General features: G+C 39.0%; 2 protein-coding genes across 7 annotated transcripts in view; one reads left to right on the top strand and one right to left on the bottom strand.

Moving 5' to 3' along the window:
• The window catches only part of PREPL (prolyl endopeptidase like), a 39,908-nt gene extending 30,882 nt beyond the window's left edge, over positions 1–9,026 (bottom strand). For 3 of the 6 annotated variants that reach the window (XR_008200096.1, XR_008200097.1, XM_052647471.1), the window contains exon 1: positions 7,067–7,285. Coding sequence is in view for 1 of the 6 variants with exons in the window: in XM_052647471.1 (XP_052503431.1) it covers positions 7,067–7,285 (219 nt within the window). In the remaining 5 variants the exon portion in view is untranslated. Of the gene's footprint in view, positions 1–7,066; positions 7,286–8,918 lie in introns of those variants that run through there. The other 3 variants (XM_052647474.1, XM_052647472.1, XM_052647473.1) reach the window with 2 other exon arrangements.
• Positions 9,027–9,503: 477 nt separating this feature from the next.
• The window catches only part of CAMKMT (calmodulin-lysine N-methyltransferase), a 420,005-nt gene continuing 406,984 nt past the window's right edge, over positions 9,504–22,524 (top strand). The window contains exon 1 of the mRNA XM_052649043.1: positions 9,504–9,681. Within this exon, the coding sequence (XP_052505003.1) occupies positions 9,544–9,681 (138 nt within the window). The 5' untranslated portion in view covers positions 9,504–9,543. The remainder of the gene's footprint in view (positions 9,682–22,524) is intronic.

The following is a 22,524-nucleotide window of genomic DNA, read 5'->3' on the forward strand; positions in this document are numbered from 1 at the left end:
TAGACAGTGACAATATAAGACAATGAAAAATCAATCTTACTATAAAATATGGATTGAAAAAACTCTAAAATAAAAGATCAATGTATTTTAAAAAAACACAAAACAAAAACAATAGTGATAATAAAATCCTATGTGACCAATGAAGATTTATCTTAAGAGTGAAAAGATGGTTCAACACTAGAAAAATCTATCAATGTAATCACAAATAAAGGAAATATATCTTAGGCCCATTTTGATAAATGCAGAAAAAAATTAGAAAATAATCGATACACTTAAAAATCATAAAAATCTTAAACTTCCTTAAGAAACATCCCTGTGTTGTTTTAGGCAGACCTTTTTTAACTTATATGCAGAGTACATCATGAGAAACGCTGGACTGGAAGAAACACAAGCTGGAATCAAGACTGCCAGGAGAATTATCAATAACCTCAGATAAGCAGATGACACCACCCTTATGGCAGAAAGGGAAGAGGAGCTAAAAAGCCTCTTGATGAAAGTGAAAGAGGAGAGCGAAAAAGTTGGCCTAAAGCTCAGCATTCAGAAAACGAAGATCATGGCATCCGGTCCCATCACTTCATGGGAAATAGATGGGGAAACAGTGTCAGACTTATTTTTGGGGGTGCTCCAGAATCACTGCAGATGGTGACTGCAGCCATGAAATTAAAAGATGCTTACTCCTTGGAAGAAAAGTTATGACCAACCTAGATAGCATATTCAAAAGCAGAGACATTACTTTGCCAACTAAGGTCCGTCTAGTCAAGGCTATGGTTTTTCCTGTGGTCATGTATGGATGTGAGAGTTGTACTGTGAAGAAGGCTGAGCACCGAAGAATTGATGCTTTTGAACTGTGGTGTTGGAGAAGACTCTTGAGAGTCCCTTGGACTGCAAGGAGATCCAACCAGTCCATTCTGAAGGAGATCAACCCTGGGATTTCTTTGGAAGCAATGATGCTACAGCTGAAACTCCAGTACTTTGGCCACCTCATGTGAAGAGTTGACTCATTGGAAAAAACTGACGCTGGGAGGGATTGGGGGCAGGAGGAGAAGGGGACGACCCAGGATGAGATGGCTGGATGGCATCACGGACTCGATGGACATGAGTCTGAGTGAACTCCAGGAGATGGTGAAGAACAGGGAGGCCTGGCGTGCTGCAATTCATGGGGTCGCAAAGAGTCGGACACGACTGAGTGACTGAACTGATACTAAGCATCTGTTCATGAGGTCGCAAACACTTTCACTTTCATACTAAGCATCTGTGAAACCCTTTGCAAGACTTGTCTCCTATGTTCCCTGCTTCTAATTCCTCTCTATGAGCCCAGTAAGATTTTTGCCCTTCTCATTCCAGTGACTGCTCTTGTCAAGGTCACTGATGACCCCTACATCAAGAAGTACCGATGTTAATTCTAGGTAATCACAGTACTTGAGAGCTATCAGCATCATCATTCAGTTGATCACTTCCACCTCCTAAAAACACTTCACTTGGCTTCCAGGCTTCACTTCACTTCACATTGCTTGCCTTCTATTTCACTGGCCCTTCTCAGTCTCTTCAGCTAGTTCCTACTCAACTCCTTGGCTCTTAACATTAAAATGCCCTGGACCACTTCTTTTATCTGTAGTCTGCACTAATTCCCTTGGTGATCTCATACAGTCTTATGATGCTAAATAGTAAATGCTGTTGATTTTCTAGGACTCCTAAATTTTTATCTCTGGCCTGATCCTTTTCCCTGAACAAATTTGTTATACCCAACTGACTACAATACTCATTATTTTCTACTTGGACTTCTAACAAGTATTAAAAAAAAAAAATGTCCAGCACTGAATATCCAATATCCCCATTTTCCCTCTCCCCACAAAAATCTAATGTTCTTTATGCAATTGTTCCTATCTTCATAAATGACAACTGTCTTTCCAGCTGCTCACGCTTAAAAGGTTTAGTTTTGTCTTTCTCTCTAGCAACCACTGATGTGAACATCTTGTCAATTCTACTTTCAAGGTATATCTTGAATCTGAGCACGTCTCACACCTTTACTATTCTGGTGATACCAGTATCATTTCTCTTTGGATTACTGCAAGAGCCAAAATGCTCTGTTTCTGCCTCTGCTTTCTACAGTCTATTTTCAACGAAGAAACTAGAGTGAACCTAAAGTCAGACCATATTACTCCTTCACTCAAAATCCAACCCAAAGTTTTCCCATCTTGTTAAAGAGGAAAATGGAAAATCCTTATGATGGTCTAGAGTCCTAAAGAATTCTGCCCCATTAGAAAGCTTGCTGACCTCATCTGCTACTATACTCCTCCTATGTCCATGGACTCTGAGCCACACTGGGCTCCTTCATGTTTTTTGACCATGTCAAACTTGCTTCCACCTCACTTTCTTAGAACTTACTGCCCTATGCCCAAACACCCACTTGAAGCTATTGCTCAAATGTAGTCTTTTTTCTCAGTTAGGCCTGCCCTGACCGCTCAACCAAAATAAGAATTATTCCTAGCCCCAAATGGTTTATTTAATCTTTCCTTGTCCTATTTTATTTTTCATTGTACCTATTTTCTCTGATATACTATTTATTTTATTCATCTACTTCTTTATTCTTCCTCTTTCCCTAGAGAAATGAGATAAGGACTAGATCTTGCAAGGTCTTGAGGAACATGATTAGGAAAATGGGAGTTTATGTGTTAAGAGCTTCTGGGGACTTCCCTGGTGGTCCAGTGGTTAAGATTCCACACTCTCAATGCAGAAGGCCTGGGTTCATTTTTGGTCAGGGAACTAAGATCTCTCATGCTGCACGGTGTTGCCAAAAAATAAATAAAAATACAAAGACACTAATTTCTTAAAAAAAAAAAAAAAGAACTTCTGGAAGGGTTTTTAAGCTGTGGAGTGACATGATTTAATTTATAAGATCACTCTTCCAAATGTATGAAAATGGGTTAGATGAGAAGAAGGCAAGCAAAGAACCTGGTTAGGTGGCTTCAACCAGTGACCCAGATGAAGGATGACTGAATGATAATGGTAGAGATAGAGAATACAGACAGATTCACCATGTATTTTGGAGGTTAATGTGTTTCTGAAAGCATGTCAGACATGATGGTATATATGATTTGAGGTATATGAATATTTTATTAGAAAGAATATAACAAACACATCAGACTGATGACTATTATTCCTTGGAATAAGACAAGTCAGTTAAGCGAAAATAATTAAGTAAATAATAGCCCAGGTGGTATTGTGATATGGTAAAAATCAGGAAGCTAGGTATATGCTGTTAATGGATGGAATGACAGGTTAATGTTTTCCTACATTCCGGCTTGAACAACTGCATACAGAGCAACGAGACAAAGAAGAGCTGAGTCAGGATTGGGAGAGTTGAAGTTCAACTGTGGATAGTTTGAGAAGTCAGTAAGATGTCCAATTAGAGATTAATTCTGTGCAGCTCACAGGTGGATCTGGGATGAAGATAATAACTGCTATGATACTAAATCCAAGGGAATGGATAAAATTACTTAGGAAGAAATTAAAGAGAGTAAAAAAGCGCCAGAACCAAAGTCTGAGAAACTTCAAAGTTGAGAAGTCATATGGAAGAAAAGTCAGAAAAGGAGATTGAGGAGGGTTGGTTTGTAAGGTAGGAAAAGGAAAGCCAGGAAAACATGGACTCATGAGGCCAAAAGAGTGTTTCAAGGAGAGATTGGTCAAGGATGTCAAATCTGCTGAGAGCTTCTCTAAGAGGAAGAAAGGGAAGTGCCTACTGGGCTGAAATATGTTACATCTTTGGCAACAATGATGGGTTTTTAGTGGGGGTAGGAGCCATACTCCAGGAAGTTAAAGAATAAATGGAACGTGGAGGAAAAACCCAATAAAGAATTGGCACCTATAATGCAGTCCCACTCCGTGAACTATTATCAAGAAAGGAAAAAAAACTATTGTGAGACTACAGTTTTGTTCTTTCTGGCTTTCCCAAGTTTTGAACCTTCAGAATCAGTGATTCCCACAAATCACAGATCACTAATGCCAGTGAAGGAAATATCTGTCAACCTATCTTAGTGACTACTATAAGAACTGCTAATCTATATTGCAGAAAGAGTCAATGGACAAATGTTTAATCTTTTTTTTCCCCTTATTTGGTTTTCTTTTTCTATCTCAAATAATCAAAGACTTCAGGAATTATTTCTGTAGGCAAAGCAGAACAGGATAATGTGAGAGATAAAGAAATGGGGTATCTGGTTTGATGCTAGCCTTCGATTATTAGTTGGTGCCTTAGTGTAATGGAATAAGTTTATCTTGCCATCTGGCTGATGTTAAATGGAAAGTCACAGTACCTGCCAGAAAGAGCTTCAGAAATGAATGAATTCAGTGAGGTTTAGGTCAGCAACATTTGATCACAAGTGTGTCTAGTTCCTAAATGCAGATCCGCCATCATTGGCAGACTGGGAATTTCAGAATTGCTTGAGGAACTTAAGAGAAAAAAACAGATCCCCAGGCCTCAGCCAGTAGATTCTGACCCAGCAGATGTGGGGTGAGATCCAAGAATTTGTATTTCTGAAATGTTTCCCAGGATTTCTGATACAAAGCCAAACTGCAGGAGTTGGTACTATAGAGTTCCCAAACATACAGATAGTTGTCTGTAAGTTAATAAGGTAGAGATACAAAATAATGAAATTTTAGCATTTGGAAGACTTCTAGAGAGCACCAACTGGAAACTCCCCCCTTTATTTCCAGTCAGAGAGACTAGAGTCCTGACATACCAGTCATGGCTACAGCTCTTCTTTCTGGCATTTTTATTACACAGACTTCCCTCCCTTACTCTAAGAGTTAACTTATCTAAGCAAGTCTTTAAGTAAACATATTTTAATTTGCCTAAAAGGCACTAATTACTTTTTCTACTTTGCTGTTCCCATTTGTTGTTGTTACTTAGCTGCTAAGTTGTGTCTGACTCTTTTGTGACCCTACAGACTGTAGCCCTCCAGGCTCTGTCCATGGGATTCCCCAGGCAAGAATACTGGAGTGGGTTGCCATTTCCTTCTCCAGGTTGTTCCCATAAGAGTAGACAAAGTTGAAACTGAGTGAATGCTTACTTAGCTGTGCATTTTTGACTATAGATCTCTTCACAGCTTCCCCAGGTCCCAGTGATCATAAAGGACAGGGACTACAGCTCTTAGATCATATAATTTCTCACAGAAGGAATGGTTGATATATGACATGTGAAAGCCAGACCATTACCAGGTGAAGGAATTATTAAGCCACTGAGGCAGGTTAAAGCTTCCAGACAACAGGGTTCTATGAAAGAGGACTGAAAAGTTGCTTCAGAGACAAGTAGAGGGAAAAAATAGTCCAACTCCTGCATAGGGTGTGAGCTAATCTTACAGCTGTCACTCTGAGGGTAATTCCTGCCTACTATTTATAAATTGAGACTCAGGATAAAAGCACAAGATAACAAAATGTTCCAGATACAATTCAAAATATAATGATATAAATGTCTAAAATGTGTCCAATAGGTAAAGTTTTAAAGTTCACCTTTTTCAAGTAGGACATGTGTACAAATACAAACGCAAAGGGTAAAAATGAAATAAAAGACACTGAAAAATTTGAGTAAAAAAGGAAAGTGCTAAACTAAACTAAGATGCTATAAAAAGAAAAATCTGGATGACCGAAATGTAAAGAGCAGAAGTCTAGGACTAAGATTAAAAAGTTGAAAGCAAACAACAATAAAAGTTCCCCATAATAAATAAATATGAGCTAATGAAAGAACAAAAATGAAACAAAAAACCAGAAGAATTGAGTAAAATAAGATTAAAAAATCATTTTTATAAACAGAAGAAGCTGCTCAAGTGTCTATCAACAGATGAACGGATAAATAAAATATGGTTTATAAAAGAAGTATTATTCAGCCATTAAAAGGAACAAATTTCCCATATATGCTACAATATGGGTGAACTTTGAAAACAATGTAAGTGAAATAAACCAAACACAAAAGGACAAATATTATATAATTCCAATTATATGAATTATCTAACATGGGCAAATTATAGAGACATAATGTAGGTTAAAGGTTTCCACGGTTCAGGAAAGGCAGGAGTGGGGAATTCTAGGCATATTTTTTTCAGGTGCCCACAGGATTTTGGAAATAGTGTTAACAGCTGTTCAACACTGTGATGTAATTAATGTCATGGAATTATACACTTAAAATGGTTAAAATGGAAAATTTTGTTACATATACTCTACTACAATAAAAAAGTCAAAAGAGACTAAAAATATTAGTATGAAACTAGAAGTTAAAATATGAAAATAACAAAATATGCTAAAATATTGCAAGAATATCACTCCTAAATGCAATTTAAGGAACCTAAGGACATAGCAAGTATGCGGTAGGGGAGGTTATGTCAAAGGGGCAACTGCGCCAGCTGCTTAACTCAAATAACTAGGATGAGCACATAACTTGCCAACCTAAGGCACTTCTGGGAGGAAAGGGGACACTGTCAATAACTACAAATGGACAACAGGTGTAGACTGAGACTGTCAGAGGCAACAGAGGAAATGTGCTCATTCTACATACAAGGGCAATAGGTCCTCAAGGTTGAGGTCATGCTTGGGGTCTGGCCAGAGTACAATAGCCCGAAAGCATCTTCTAGAGGAATACAGTGGTCAAGAATGCAAATCCTTTTTTCAATTTTTAACAGAGAAGTAGCACAATTAAGTGGTTTTCACTAAAGTTTACTATTTCGGATTCATAAAACAATCAGCATATTATTAGATTTTATTAAGAGTTATTATAACAGTCCAGGAATTTTAGAAGGCAAATTATACTTTAACCTGCACTGGTAGCACAGGAAGGAATTCCTAAGGTGAATCATTTTTTATAAATGTGCATTTTTACATATTACATTAGAGCTCTATAAATATATATGTATATATTCTTTTATACTTACATATGACTACAGACAATTGAGTCTGACCATTAAAAAAATCAAACTAGATTTACTGAAAAAATTAGTAACTGATCTCCTACCCATTCTTTATTTTTAAGCTAAAATTAATATTAAAGGCCTACACAGAGGTTAATTTAAACAGTCCATACCTTACATAAGAAGTTCCGACTTGGGATGTTTCTTGCTAACTCTGAGATCCTGGGTTTATTCTGCAGACACTTGGTTAGGTGATATTTTTTCAATTTTATTCTATTGAAATAATGATCAGCGAAGTTACAGTGATTCAAGTGCTCTTTCTGCATGCATTTCCCAAGGTGAGGAATACTATACTTCAAAGCTTGGAGAAACAATTTGCTCTTCTGCTGCATGGTATCAAAGTCCCTGGTTTACGCTCTCTTATGGGCTGCCAGCACATGAATGATTTTCATAGGAATGACTGTACAGCAGTGGGTTCTCAGAGCATCTAAGATCTGCAGTTCTTAACTTTCGCCTTTGGGGCTGTGTACCCCTCAGGTTACAAATAACTGCAGACAGCTGATAACTCAAGTTAAAAGTATTGAAAACTTGTACAAGTTAGTTTCATTCAAGTCATACTTCTTGGCAGATGTGACTTAAATGTCTCTTTAGTAAGGTCAATCTTATCAGGCTCAAACTATGCAGCACTGATTCTGGTACACACATGCGCAAACTAAAAAAAAAAAACAAAAACGAAAAAACAAAATAAAAATCTGCAATAAATACAAAGACTTAATGGGGGCATCTCAGGAACTCTGAGGGCTTTTAAAGGCAAACCGGCTTTGATTTTACATAATTCAGATCTTATCTTTTATGTGTATTGGGTTGGTCAAAAGGTTCCTTCCAGTTTTTCACAAGATGTTATGGAGAAACCTAAATGAACTTTTCGGCCAACGCAATATATGCAGGATGAACTGGAAAAGACTAATTACTAAATAAAGGCAGAGAAGGGATTAGTATTTATTGAGTGTTTCCTACATGCCAGATACTTTTATATACTTGATCTAATTTAAACTTCATAGGAACCTGATACAGTCGCTATTATGTGGATCTTACAGGTGAGCAAACTTGTGGCTCAGGGAGGTTTAAGCAACTACCCCAGGTCACCTCTACAGAAAGTGATAGAGAAATGTCTATCTGTAAATAAAAACAACTGGACTTCGATGTTAAAGCTCTTTAGTTGCAAAAAACACTTCAGGATGCACACAGGAAATGTGATGCCATCTGTCTTCTGTTGGAAAGCCGTTCTTTTTAACCTATCTAGCAAGGTAAGTAAGGCTAGTGAGTAGTTAAGTCAGAGAAACCTGGGTTCAGGTCTTCACTCCTGCACTTAGCACCTGTGCTTAGCTTGCTCCTGTGTAAAACAGAGATAATAACCCCACTAACTATTCTAAGAATGAAACAATAAGTTATGTTTAACCCTTAATCAAGTGCCTGGAACGCAGTAACCACTCAGTAACCCTTGGCTACTATTTTTTTGGATAGGAAATATCTAGATATGTTGCACACTGTTGAATGTCATCATGAAAGTCTTCCACAAAATGTTTCTGGGTAGCAAAGGGAAAAAAAATACTGCGTCAGCTTTACCACAGCTCGGATCTGCTACGAAGTAGCAAAAATAAAGGAGAGTTGAAGTAGGGAATGAGCAGCCGATACCAGCAAAAACAAAGAAATTAAGTAAAGTATGAGAAAATAAAAGAAAGGCTCTAAATGACTACATCCCTGCCGGCAGCCTCCATCCATCCATCTTCCACCCGCAGGGAGAAGACAGCAGGTTAACGATGGGGGTAGGGCAGACACACGGGTGTTCCTGGGAGAACCTATTCGTTTTCCCTGTGCATCCGAGGCGACAGAGTTGGTACCATGTGTCACGCAGTTAAGTGACATCGGTCAAAAAGCTAGGACTAAAGGACTGAGGGATGGCTAGATGGGGAGAGAAAGAGGTGAAGGGACGAGACCCCCCAGCCTACGCCCCCCAATACGTACGCAAATTGAAAGTCAGCCTGGCTCTAGATACCGAAACGAGTAAAGGCACGCCCAGAGGACCCGAACCTCTCAGGAAGGAGTGCAGATGTCACCTCGACCGCGTCCTGCCGAAGACTGCGTTCTGCAGCTAGCAGAACCACTGCCTACCCAGTGTCGCCGAGAGCTAGTTTGCAGCACGCCTTCTACGTAACCCCCAACTAGCACGCGCTCTAAGCAGGTTCCACCATCTTTATTGTGGTCAGGAATGGATTTTTCTCCTTCTGAGCTCATTATTGCTCAAAATACAAATCTTTTGGATCTCTGCTAGTCTTCAGAACTCGAGCTGAAACAGGAGAGAGGAGAACAAAAAGGGGCAGGGTCGCGCTAGATCTGCCACAGTTCTCGCACCCTCTGGTCTGCCCTCACTCAAGATGGCCACCAGCAAAATGGTGCAGTGACGAGAGTCGCGCTGCCCTGGTTGCTAAGGAGACGCGACTACCGGAAATGCGGCATTCGGGGAGGGCTCGGGAGCCAGGGCAGAGGGAGGGAGGCCTGGCGTCACAGGTCCTGACTGGGAAGAAGTAGGCAGGTCCTGGCAGGGGAGAGCTGTGGCGGCGGGATCTCGGGTTTAAGAGGCTCTAGCGGAATGGAATCTCAAGTCTCCGACGCCGCCGCCGGTCAAGCAGAGCAGACGGCAGGCGAGGGCGAGGCAAACAGCGGCGCCGCTCCGGGACCCGCAGCCTCGGCGCCGTTGGGTGCCGCCCGGTGGAAGCTCCTGCGGCAGGTAAGGGAGAGCTCTCTTAATTCACTATTGCCTCTGGCCACTCCCCTCGCAAGCTGTCTGTAGCTCCTCTACCCTTGGAAGCTCGGGGAGTTCCCTCACAATTTTATCGGGAGCCGCCTGAGGAGCGCCCCCTTGGTTCACCTACGGGTCCCACCAAAAAGGGAGGCATCAGGTGGCATCGGTAGGGAGGGGGCAGCCAGAGCTGAGTCCTGGGAAACTCCGAACTAAGTAGAAGATTCCTTCCTAGACATTAGTCTGCATCTGAGGGACTTTTCTTCTTGCCCGCCAGCAGGGTTGGTGGAACCGCCGCTCCGCAGCCCATACTGCCCTTTTCTGCTTCTGTTTTACTTTGTTCCCCTGGTTTCTTCTCCTTGCTTCTTAACGCCCAGCCTGTTTCTAGCCCCAAATCTGGCCCCTCTTTTGGTGATCAGCGTGGTTGACTGTGTAGGGACTGTGGCGTTGCACGTGTTGCTTCGGTTTCTTCCGTGGAGCTGAGAGCCAAGGGAGTTGTAAGAGCTGCCCCCGCCCACCCCTTCTCTTCCACGCGATAGTTACTTGTTTATCTTGTGGTTTGAAGTGATCAGTGAAATCCTTGCGTCTCTGTATGTTGTTTACTGGCGGTTATCTTTTAGCACTTCGAAGATGCCACTGTTGCTGGTAACTTCAGTGGTGTGCCAGTTGGAAAAATTTCTTATTTGACATCACTGACACTCCTTGCCAAAGTGCTTGAAGTGAAATCTGTTGTTGATACCTCAGTGTTACGCTTCTGCCTGGGGTTTCCTGCTGAAACCTTTATTCAGTAGGACACTTTGCGTTTCTGATTTGTGTTTTGAGAAGAGTTTCTCAGCTACTCCCAGTCACTTTATTTGATATTGTGTGTTTTTACTATTTTGGGGGTTACTTTGTTTGCAGTTGTCTGGAGTCTTCTTTTCATACTGTGGCCTTACAATGCTGTCATGACACACTCAAAGACCTTTTCTTTGCTGACATATTGACAGCCCTTGCAGAGCATTCATGATCTGGTTTTGCTATTAGTGTTACAGATGGTATTATAGGATAATAAGATCCATGTCCTTATAGATCATTATTGTAGGAACTTTCTGTAGTGAAGTAAACAGAGTTGAATTATCAAAATAGTAAATTAAGGCTTTAAGTTGATCAATCAAACCTTATTATGATGACAAGTGATTCTTAGTAAAAGCTCTAGTTGACCATCATTTATATTCATTCTGAGTTGCTGTCTACTTTAGCATAAGAGTGAGTTTCAGCCATGGCTGCCATTTGAACTCCCCTCATGCTTTGAAATTTAATGTTTTGGTATATTTGTGCTCACTGCTTAGAGTCTTTCTATCATCATCTCTACTTAATAAATGACTGTTCATCCTTCAGACCTCTGTGTCAATCTCCTCTTATGTGACGCCTCTGCTGACTCCTATGGGCTGAATTAGACCCATAGGTGACTCTATGCGTAACCCCCTTTCACATTATTTTATGAGCATTTGATTAGAATCCATCTTTCTCAGCAGAATAGGAATTCTCCCCAGGGAAAGATGTTATTTTATTAACCTCCATCTTCTGCACAGGGCCTGGGTAGTTAATTTTTAGTAGATAACTGTTATGTGTTGCGGAAAGCCTGAGAATAAGGACAGTCTTTAAGTGGCCCACAGGATCTTATCCTCAGTGTATTGTATCAGAGAGCTATCACTGAGTAACAAATAACCACACCATCAGATATTAATACATACATGTACTGTTGTATGCAATGCCATTACATACATCACATACTGTTGCGTACAACAGTGAGCATTTATTCTGTTTGTGGGCCACTGACAGGCTGCGATCAGCTGAGTGGCTCTCGGCTGCATGCTTGGTCCACATGCCTCTAATCCTGAGATCAGTTAGCTAACATGTTTTCATGGTGATGACAGAGGTATAAGAGAGCAAATGCAACCACTGAAACATATTAATATTTTAAATATTTACTAATATCCTGTTGGTCAAAATAAGAATCTTAGTCAAGGGGGCAGAAAAAAAAATTTTTTTTTTCCTTGGAGAGGGCAGGGGAGAAAGTGAATTTTTTTCTGTAATAACTGAATCTGCCATGTGTTTTAAACATTTTCAGGCTCTTTGTAAATATGTTTCAAGTGAACAGACCATTTGTATCTTGTGAGCATTCAGAACTGGAAAACTGAGAAATCTGAACAATACTAGAGATATGAATTATTTTTCTCTTTCTTATGGGACATCTTCATGACATCAGCTTCAGTCAGTCAGTTCAGTCGCTCAGTCATGTCTGACTCTTTGTGACCCCATGAACCACAGCACGCCAGGCCTCCTTGTCCACCACCAACTCCTGGAGTTCACCCAAACCCATGTCCATCGAGTCGGTGACAACCATCTAACCATCTCATCCTCTGTCATCCCCTTCTCCTCCTGCCCTCAATCTTTCCCAGCATTAGGGTCTTTTCCAATGAGTCAGCTCTTTGCATCAGGTGGCCAAAGTATTGGAGTTTCAGCTTCAACATCAGTCCTTCCAATGAATACCAAGGACTGATCTCCTTTAGGATGGACTGGTTGGATTTCCTTGCAGTCCAAGGAACTCTCAAGAGTCTTTACCAACACCACAATTCAAAAGCATCAATTCTTTGGCACTCAGCTTTTTTTATAGTCCAACTCTCACATCCATACATGACTACTGAAAAAAACATAACCTTGACTAAATAGACCTTTGTTGGGAAAGTAATATCTCTGCTTTTTAATATGCTGTCTAGGTTGGTCATAACTTTCCTTCCAAGGAGTAAGCGTCTTTTCATTTCATGGCTGCAGTCACCATCTGCAGTGATTTTGAAGCCCCCCAAAATAAAGTCTGACACTGTTTCCACTGTTTCCCCATCTATTTCCCATGAAGTGATGGTACCAGATGCCATAATCGTAGTTTTCTGAATGTTGAGCTTTAAGCCAACTTTTTCGCTCTCCTCTTTCACTTTCATCAAGAGGCTCTTTAGTTCTTCTTCCCTTTCTGCCATAAGGGTGGTGTCATCTGCATATCTGAGGTGATTGATATTTCTCCCAGCAATCTTGATTCCAGCTTGTGCTTCTTCCAGCCCAGCGTTTCTCATGATGTACTCTGCATATAAGTTAAATAAGCAGGGTGACAAGATACAGCCTTGATGTACTCCTTTTCCTATTTGGAACCAGTCTGTTGTTCCATGTCCAGTTCTAACTGTTGCTTCCTGACCTGCATACAGGTTTCTCAAGAGGCAGGTCAGGTGGTATGCCCATCTCTTTCAGAATTTTCCACAGTTTATTGTGGTCCACACAGTCAAAGGCTTTGGCATAGTCAATAAAGCAGAAATAGATGTTTTTCTGGAGCTCTCTTGCTTTTTTGATGACATCTGCTTATGTCTCCTTTTTTCTCCTCACAATCCTGTGTTTCCACTAGGGCTCCAGTGCTATCTCGTGGCCCTTTACCTTCACTGTCCAACATTTTCTGTATTTTACAATTCATATTTTTGGAGAGAAAATCTGGTTGACCTAGTTCATCATTTGATACCAGGTCGCATGATAAATTGCTGACTTTTGAATCTAGTGCCCACTTGAATCAGATGAGGTCTGGAAGTCTATGGATCAATATCAATAGAGGCTGTGGATATTGTTTTTTTTTCTTCTTTATTGGGTTAGACTACCTGATTGCAAAAATAGCTACCTCATCATCCACCCAGCTAGTGATCCAGAAGAAATAACCCTTTTCCCTAACACCCAAATCATTTCCCCCAAAATGACTCTAATAAGCCAAGTTTGAACCAATTGCTGTTTCTAGGAGAATTGTGCACTTTGACCTGGGTCATCAGCCCACACTGTGGCGATGAAAATAACAACCCTGCCATTATTGCGTAAAGTGAGGGAGGGGCATTTCTCAAGAGGAAGGGTTATAGAGCAGATGAAAAAGTAGCAGTGACCCTTACATGCTTACGCACATCTCACAACCACCTACAGAATGAATAACAGGGCCTAGACGTCTGCATACTTGGCTGAAGAATCCGATTAATGGAATATTTTATAGTACAATTTAAATTAAAGCAGGTAATATACATTTGAGACTGTCAATGCAGAAAGAGACAGGATGATTTCTAGAAGAGAATGTAATACAATTTGATTTTAGTCCCAGATCTGCCTGTGATGATGAGCAACCTATTTGTACTTCATTTGTAAATGAGGGAGTGGGACTAGATTTCTTTAAGATCTCTTCCGTTTCTGATTATTTTAAAGTGAAATTATTTTCCAGGGTTAGGAATAAACTAATTGTCTATTTTCTAATCCTATTATGATTTCCTAACAAAGAATTTGATTTATGTTTAACATTTAAAGACAGCTTATGGGGACTTTCCTGTTGGTCCAGTGACTAAGACTCCTTGCTCCCAATGCAGGGGCCCTGGGTTTGATCCCTGTTCAGGAAACTAGATCCCACATGCCACAACTGAGAGTTTGTGTGCCGCAACTAAAAAGATTGCTCATGCTGAAACTAAAGATCCCACAAGCCACTAAGACCTGTTGCATCCAAATAAATAAATAAATGTTTTTTTAAAATAAAAATAGCTATGTACTGGGTAAGTATGCAAAAATGGGCATCCAAGTGAGATCATCACAGTACGTTTATCAGAAAACTGATTTTTACAGTACCAAAGAGAGCAATCTAAAACAAAATATAAACAGTATGTATAGTATGAACCATTTCAAACTTATTCATAGCTATATGTATATGCATAGATGGATGTTTAACTGTGCTTTTCCCGAATGGTAGAATTTTGAGTGGGTTTTTACTCTTCTATATTTAAACTTCTTTTCCAGTGAACCTGATTATTTTCAAACCATTTTTCATCTATCCCCAGGTGTGTAGTTTTAATTATAACATCTTTGAAATTGGGATATGTCTTTTAGTTGATGGCATCCCAGTCAATAGGCAGCCTATTCTATGTAACATCAGAAGGAAGGGAAAAAAAATGAATCATAATCAATGATGTATTGAATTTGATGAAATATAGTCAGGGAAAGAGAGAACCTGTTTTTTTTGAGAAAAAATTGAAGACTGTTGACTACCAGAAAAACAATTCCATGTGAGTGACCAAAATCCTTCCCAGAACAAGATGCTGAACAATAGGAGTGCCTATTACCTCGTTGACTAATTGAGAACGTTGGTTAAAAAGGTCAGTCATGAAAATGATACATATGCTAAAATGAAGCTACAATCTGAGTGTCAGATTGTCCTAAAAAATTATAATTAGTTTCCTAAGTTTATACAGCTGTCTTCCCACAGTGAAATTGGTAGTAAACTTTTAAGTAACTTAACTTCTCAAGCAAACTTACCTTTATCTTTCCAAAACATTCAACTTAACTTTTATGGAAGAAATATAAAAATAAAATGGAATAATGATTACCATTCCTCATAATTATTATTTCATTAGTTTTTGTAATATTTAATGCATGACAATAATAAGAACAGCTGGTGTAAAAAGCTTGTGAAAAAGGCTGATTAACTCGGCAACCAACTCAATGGGGAAGGGCAGGAATAGCACCTTGGGACTATTCAGTTCACATGGCCCAGTCTGAATATTTAATAGAGGGAATGAAGAGGGTCCGTTAATTCAGAGTCAGTTACAAGAGATGCACTGAGTTTTGTGTCCTGTTTTGCCTCCCAATTCCTTGATAGAAAATGGCAAACAGACACCAAGAAACCATGTCTTAGAAATGGTTGTGCCTATATAGATCTTGCACTGAGAAGTGTGGTTTGGATCCCTATGTAAGTGAGGAGTTGAGTGGTGGACTCTTCGGTGGTTTTTATTGATATTACTAGGGATCACTTTCTACAGCAGCAGCTGAGCAGGATCATTTGTGCTCTTTCATTCCTTTTTTTTTTTTTCTGACATTTTATACATCGTTGTATTTATAAGGATTTTTCACATTGTTGAAGTTAAACTTACATTTCAATTGATTATAGAACTTTATACTGCCAAATAGTCACAGATGAAATGGACTTTTGTGTGCTCTGTGGAACATACTTTAACCTTAAGCATCTAAATTGTAATGCTCACTCCCGACCCCCACAGTTCAAACCTTATTGACATATATATATATCAGTGACTGGAGGAGATTTTCTTTTTTTATGTTTCTGAGTTATTAAGATTAATAATTGGGTTTTTTGGATTCCTTAAAAATATTTGGGAATATGCTTTAGGTTAAAAATGGTGAACGGGAATGTTTTCTTGAGTTAGAAGTATGTAGCTTGTCAATCTGAAAACAAAATATTTCACCAATAATTATTTTGAAAGAAATGGACTTTAAAAAGTTGCTTTATTTTTGGCTTAGTAGTTATGGTTTGCTGTCTCTAGAGGGCGGGCTGAGTTCCTCCCAGCGTGTGAGATCTTCCCAGACCAGAGATCAAACCTCTGTCCCCAGCATTGACAGGCGGATTCTTAACCACTGGAACACCGGGGAAGTCCTTGAAAGAAATGAACGTTTCACTGTGCAGCAAAGAAAATAAAAAGTTTAGAAGGTTCCAAGTGTGAAAGCATGTGTCTTTTTACATTTTCAGAACTGTAAATTTCAGTTCAGTTCAGTCGCTCAGTTGTGTCCGACTCTTTGCGACCCCATGAATCGCAGCACGCCAGGCCTCCCTGTCCATCACCATCTCCCAAAGTTCACTCAGACTCACGTCCATCAAGTCCGTGATGCCATCCAGCCATCTCATCCTGGGTCGTCCCCTTCTCCTGCCCCCAATCCCTCCCAGCATCAGAGTCTTTTCCAATGAGTCAACTCTTTGCATGAGGTGGCCAAAGTACTGGAGCTTCAGCTTTAGCATCGTTCTTTCCAAAGAAATCCCAGGATTGATCTCCTTCAGAATGGACTGGTTGGATCTCCTTGCAGTCCAAGGGACTCTCAAGAGTCTTCTCCAACACCACAGTTCAAAAGCATCAATTCTTCGGCGCTCAGCCTTCTTCACAGTCCAACTCTCACATCCATACATGACCACAGGAAAAACCATAGCCTTGACTGTAAATTTATTAGACTATTAATCAATAGCCTTCCTAAGAGTAATATAACAATTTTCCAGAGATTAAATACTTTAACCCCCATTCCTAAAATAATGGTGAATATTTTTATTTGGCTCATTTTTAGTATTTAAATTAAGACCAGAAATCTATGATTTATTTTAATTCCTAAGAAGTTTTGAGTCCTAAAAATGATGCTTTTATATGAAGTTTTCTAAGAGTAAAAAAATTTACCATTTAAAAGTTTCAGCTTTATTGAGATATAACTGAGAAATCATATTGTAAACTACACAATGTGATGATTTGACATATGTATACATTGTGAAAGTATTCCCCACCTCCACCCCCAGTGAGTTAACACATCCATCACCTTTTTGGTTATTGTTGAAAACATTTTCATTTGTTTCTTTCTCTGAAGCTTTCAAACAACTGAATGTTTTCACTTTGTCTACCTGGTTTTCATTGCCTTCTTGTTCCTTCTGAATTCTCTGTGGCAAAGAGAGGCTATATTCCTTTTTCACGTCTAGTTTTTTGCCATTTTAGGAAGCTGCTCTGTATAGGTACTTTTTGACTTCACAATTCTAGCTCAGACCCCAAACTTTATTCATAAGGTATATAACCTTTTATATCTGAACTTTGAGTATTTTCCTTCACCACCCCACCCCATAATTCCATTTGATTATTACTTAATTATTTACATAGGGGGTTGGAAGGCAATATTCTAAAAGCGGTAGCTGACAAGATTATACCTTGATGGGAAATTTAAATATCCTCTCAAGTCACAAAGCTGCAGAGATTTTTGATAACCTTGAAATAACTGAATCAGTAGTAATCTGAATTGATCTCCATTGCATATGATTACCTTTACTGAGTAGTGTATAGATTATGTAAATAAATGTTCCCTTTTATTTATTCTAAATATATTATTTACTTTCTTTGAGAATTACCTTGTCATATTGTAGATCATGGAATTTACTAAACTATAAAAGCCTCTTCCAATTTTATACATGTGTTGATTTAATAACTTTTTACCTTAGTGATTTATAATGACATTACCTTGACATCAGAGTAATTTAATTAGTATAAAAAGGCATTTGATTTTTGGACATTAATTGGACAAGATCTGTGGCAATTTATAATATCTATGTTTTATATTTTATAGCAAATTTTTTTTGAGAGTAAGCTTTGTTTAGTGATGTGTTTTTCTTCCTCATAATCATAGATGAAGATAACAATAAGACTGTATTTTTGGTAAACTTTTAAAACAATTCATCCTTTTATTTTATTTATTTTTCAAATTCTATTTATGTATTTCATCCTTGGCTGTGCTAGGTCGTCGTTGCTCTGCGGGCTCTTTAGTTGGGGAGAACAGGGGCTACTTTCTAGCTGCAAGTGCGCAGGTTTCTCACTGTGGTGGCCTCTGCTGTCACGGAGCACTGGCTCTAGGTTCACAGGCTTCAGTAGTTGTGGCTCTCGGGCTCTGGAACACAACTCAATAGTTGTGGCGTCGGGGCTTAGTTGCCCCAAGGCACGTGGGATCTTCCTGGATCAGGGATCTAGCCCATGTCACCTGCATTGGCAGGCAGATTCTTTACCACTGAGCTACCAGGGAAGCCCCACCCTTTTATTTTTAAAGGAAACTCTCAAACAAGTCAAAGAGAGGCAACTTTTCTGATGTTCCATTAAAAAAAATCAACCTTATAAACCTTCTATATAATATAAAAATTTTAAGCCTTTTTTTTTCCCTCAAGGTATATTATTCATGTTGGTATGGTTTCTTGGTTGGTTCTGATCTCGGTTTGCCTTTATGTAGTCAGGGTTCCTTTTCAGATAAGAGAAACAACTCTAGCTATTTTAAGCAGCAAAGGGCTTTTTAAAGGGAATTAAGTGCTCATAAAATCTTTGGAGGAACTAAAGGAACCTACAAAGAATGAGTCCCAGAACAACACAAAAGCTGGCCTGCAAGAGAGATGCTACCTCTACCAAAATGAAGAACTTGAGCTTCTTTCTGGGATCATTTCACATTGTCTGTGGTCTCTGGTGATCAAGAAGCTGTTTCTGGAACTATAGACTCCAAAAGTACACCTTGCCTGCTCTGTGTTTACCAGCAAAGGTTTGACACTTGTACTGTGTGTGTGTGTGTGTGTGTGTGTGTGTGTGTGTGTGCACGCACGTGCTCCATTACTCAGTCTTTCACTCTCCACTAAATTACAGCGTGAACATTGGAACCTCTGCTAAAGCTGCTGAAGATCCAAATGTCTTTAGAACTGTTCTTACTAGCACACATTGCAGAAATGGATCTTTCTTCTTTCCATCTTTCTTTCTTTCAAATCTCATGTTAGTCCATCTGGTTAGCTAAACCAAAAGCACGTCTGAAACTGATTTCTAGGGATCTGGGAAATGTGGTTTCTAGCTTTAGCATAGGAAGGTATCGTAAAGGAAGTGGAAATGTGGTGTTTGGTGCCAGGCTACCACATTCTCCACAAGAAAAGGTGTTGAAAGTTCAAGCTCTGTAGTCAGATAGCCTGAATTTGCTTCTTATTAGCTTTCTGACCTTGAGCAAATTACCATTCCTTTTCATTAGCTTCCTCTGTCACATAATAGGTATCTATCCCATGGGGTTATTTGAGAATTTAATGAAGAGTGTGGTAAAACTTAAAATTAATTCTTACTTAGATGTTTGGTGTCGTTTGCTGGTGAACAGTCTGGACTTGGAGTTTTATTTGCAGTAAAATTTTTATTTATGCATTTTATTTTTAAAATTGTTTAGGACTATTTAGACTTTCAGTTTCTGCTTGTGTCACTTTTGGTTAGTTGTATTTTTCCAGGAATTTGTCCATTTCATCTAAATTTTCAAAGTTAGTCTTCATAATATTCCTTTGCATTTTTTAATGCCTGTAGGATCTACAGTGATCTCCTTATGTCATTGAAATTTATACCTTCTTTCTTTTTTCCTTAATAGCTTCATCAGGGGTTTATCAGTTTTATTAATCTCTGCAGAGAACCATCCCTTGATGTTGTTAATCCCCCCTGCTTTGTTTGTTTTCTGCTTTATTAGCTTTTACTCTTCTGAGGACTTAATTTGTTCTTTTTTGAGTTTTTGCAGTGGATACTTAGCTTGCTAATTTTTATCTTTTCCATATATTTCCCTCTTAGTATGGATTTAGCTACATTTCCTGTTTTGATATGTATTCTTATTATTCAGTTCAAAATGGTTTCTAATTTCCATTGTGTGTTTTTTGATTCATAGATTATTTAGAAGTCTATTGATTAACTTCCAAGTATATTTAGTTTTAGATATCTTTTTAGTTATATTTAATTTGTTTATGACTATTAGAGTGCTTTATATATTAAAAAAACTTTAAGGAAGTGTCAGATATATGCAAAATTGGAAATAATACTTTAATAGCCATTCAGGTATCTATCAGTTCAGTTCAATCACTCAGTTGTGTCTGACTCCTTGTGACCCCGTGGCCTGCAGCAAGCCAAGCTTCCCTGTCCATCACCAACTCCCAGAGTTTACTCAAACTCATGACCATTGAGTCGGTGATGCCATCCAACCATCTCACCCTCTGTCATCCCAGTCTCCTCCCGCCTTCAATCTTTCCTAGCATCAGGCTCTTTTCCAATGAGTCAGTTTTTTCACATCAGGTGGCCAAAGTATTGGAGTTTCAGCTTCAACGTCAGTCCTTCCAATGAATATTCAGGACTGATCTCCTTTAGGATGGACTGGTTGGATCTCCTTGCAGTCCAAGGGACTCTCAAGAGTCTTCTCCAACACCACAGTTCAAAAGCATCAATTCTTCAGCACTCAGCTTTCTTTATAGACCAACTCTCACATCCATACATGACTACTGGAAAAACCATAGCCTTGACTAGATGGACATTTGTTGGCAAAGTAGTGTCTTTGCGTTTTAATACGCTGTCTAGGTTGGTCATAACTTTTCTTCCAAGGAGCAAGCGTCTTTTAATTTCATGGCTGCAATCACCATCTGCAGTGATTTTGGAGCCAAAAAAAAAAAAAAAGTCTGTCACTCTTTCCCTTGTTTCCCGATCTATTTGCCATGAAGTGATGGGACCTGATGCCATGATCTTAGTTTTTTGAATGTTGAGTTTTAAGCCAGCTTTTTCACTCTCCTCTTTCACTTTCATCAAGAGGCTCTTTAATTCTTTGCTTTCTGCCCTAAGAGTGGTGTCATCTGCATGTCTGAGGTTGCTGATATTTCTCCTGGCAGTCTTGATTCCAGCTTGTGCTTCCTCCAGCCCAGCATTTCTCATAACGTACTCTGCATAGAAGTTAAATAAGCAGGGTGACAATATACAGCCTTGACGTACTCCTTTCATAATTTGGAACCAGTCTGTTGTTCCATGTCCAGTTCTAACTGTTGCTTCTTGACCTGCATACAGATTTCTCAGAAGGCAGGTCAGGTGGTCTGATATTCCCATCTCTTTAAGAATTTTCCACAGTTTGTTGTGATCCACACAGTCAAAGGCTTTGGCATAGTCTAAAGCAGAAGTAGGTGATTTTTTGGAACTCTCTTGCTTTTTCAGTGACCCAACGGATGTTGGCAATTTGATCTCTGCTTCCTCTGCCTTTTCTAAAACCAGCTTGAACATCTGGAAGTTCATGGTTCATGTACTGTTGAAGCCTGGCTTGGAGATTTTTGAGCATTACTTTGCTAGCATGTGAGATGAGTGCAATTCTGTGGTAGTTTGAGCATTCTTTGGCATTGTCTTTCTTTGGGATTGGAATGAAAACTGACCTTTTCCAGTCCTGTGGCCACTGCTGAGTTTTCCAAATTTGCTGGCATATTGACTGCAGTACTTTCACAGCATCATCATTTAGGATTTGAAATAGCTCAACTGGAATTCCATCACCTCCACTAGCTTTGTTCGTAGTGATGCTTCTTAAGGCCCACTTGACTTCACATTCCAGGATGTCTGGCTCTAGGTGAGTGATCATACCATCGTGATTATCTGGGTCGTGAAGATCTTTTTTGTACAGTTCTTCTGTGTATTCTTGTCACCTCTTCTTAATATCTTCTGCTTCTGTTAGGTCCAAACCATTTCTGTCCTTTATTGAGTCCATCTTTGCATGAAATGTTTCCTTGATATCTCTTATTTTCTTGAAGAAATCTCTAGTCTTTCCCATTCTATTGTTTTCCTCTATTTCTTTGCATTGATTACTGAGGAAGGCTTCTATAAGCTTCAACTATTTTTAACTCTGGAGTACTTCAATTCATTTCTAATCTCTCATTATGCAACTCTCTCTCACCAGATTATTTTGAAGTGAATCTCAGATAACTGAGATACCGTTTTCAGATAACAACTGAGATAACAGATAATCTCAGATAACATTTTTCTATAACTATTTCAGTATGTACTTATACAAGATAACATTAAAAAATAATTGCAATGCCAAATCCTATGCAGAATAATTCTTTGATGATCTGGTCAGTTTCCAAATTTTCTCCATTGTATCCTAATTTTTTTTACAGTTTAATTTTTTTCAAAACAGGATCCAAATTAAATTCCAAATATTGTTATTGTTGATATGTTTAAGTCTTTTTAATCTATTAATAAATATTCCCTCGACGTGTCTCTTTTCCAGCTCTTGCTATCTATTTTAGAAGAAACTGGGTGTTTTGTAGACTTTCCCATAACTTGAATTTTGCTAATTGCACTTGATCAGTGAGTTCCTCCACCCCTGCATTTCCTATTTCCCATTAGAGAGAGATTTGATGAAACTCAGATTTGATATTTTTGTTTTGTTTAGTTGGTCAAGATAATGGTGGTG

The sequence above is a fragment of the Budorcas taxicolor genome, chromosome 11, assembly GCF_023091745.1.
Source record: "Budorcas taxicolor isolate Tak-1 chromosome 11, Takin1.1, whole genome shotgun sequence".
Classification (NCBI taxonomy): domain Eukaryota; kingdom Metazoa; phylum Chordata; class Mammalia; order Artiodactyla; family Bovidae; genus Budorcas; species Budorcas taxicolor.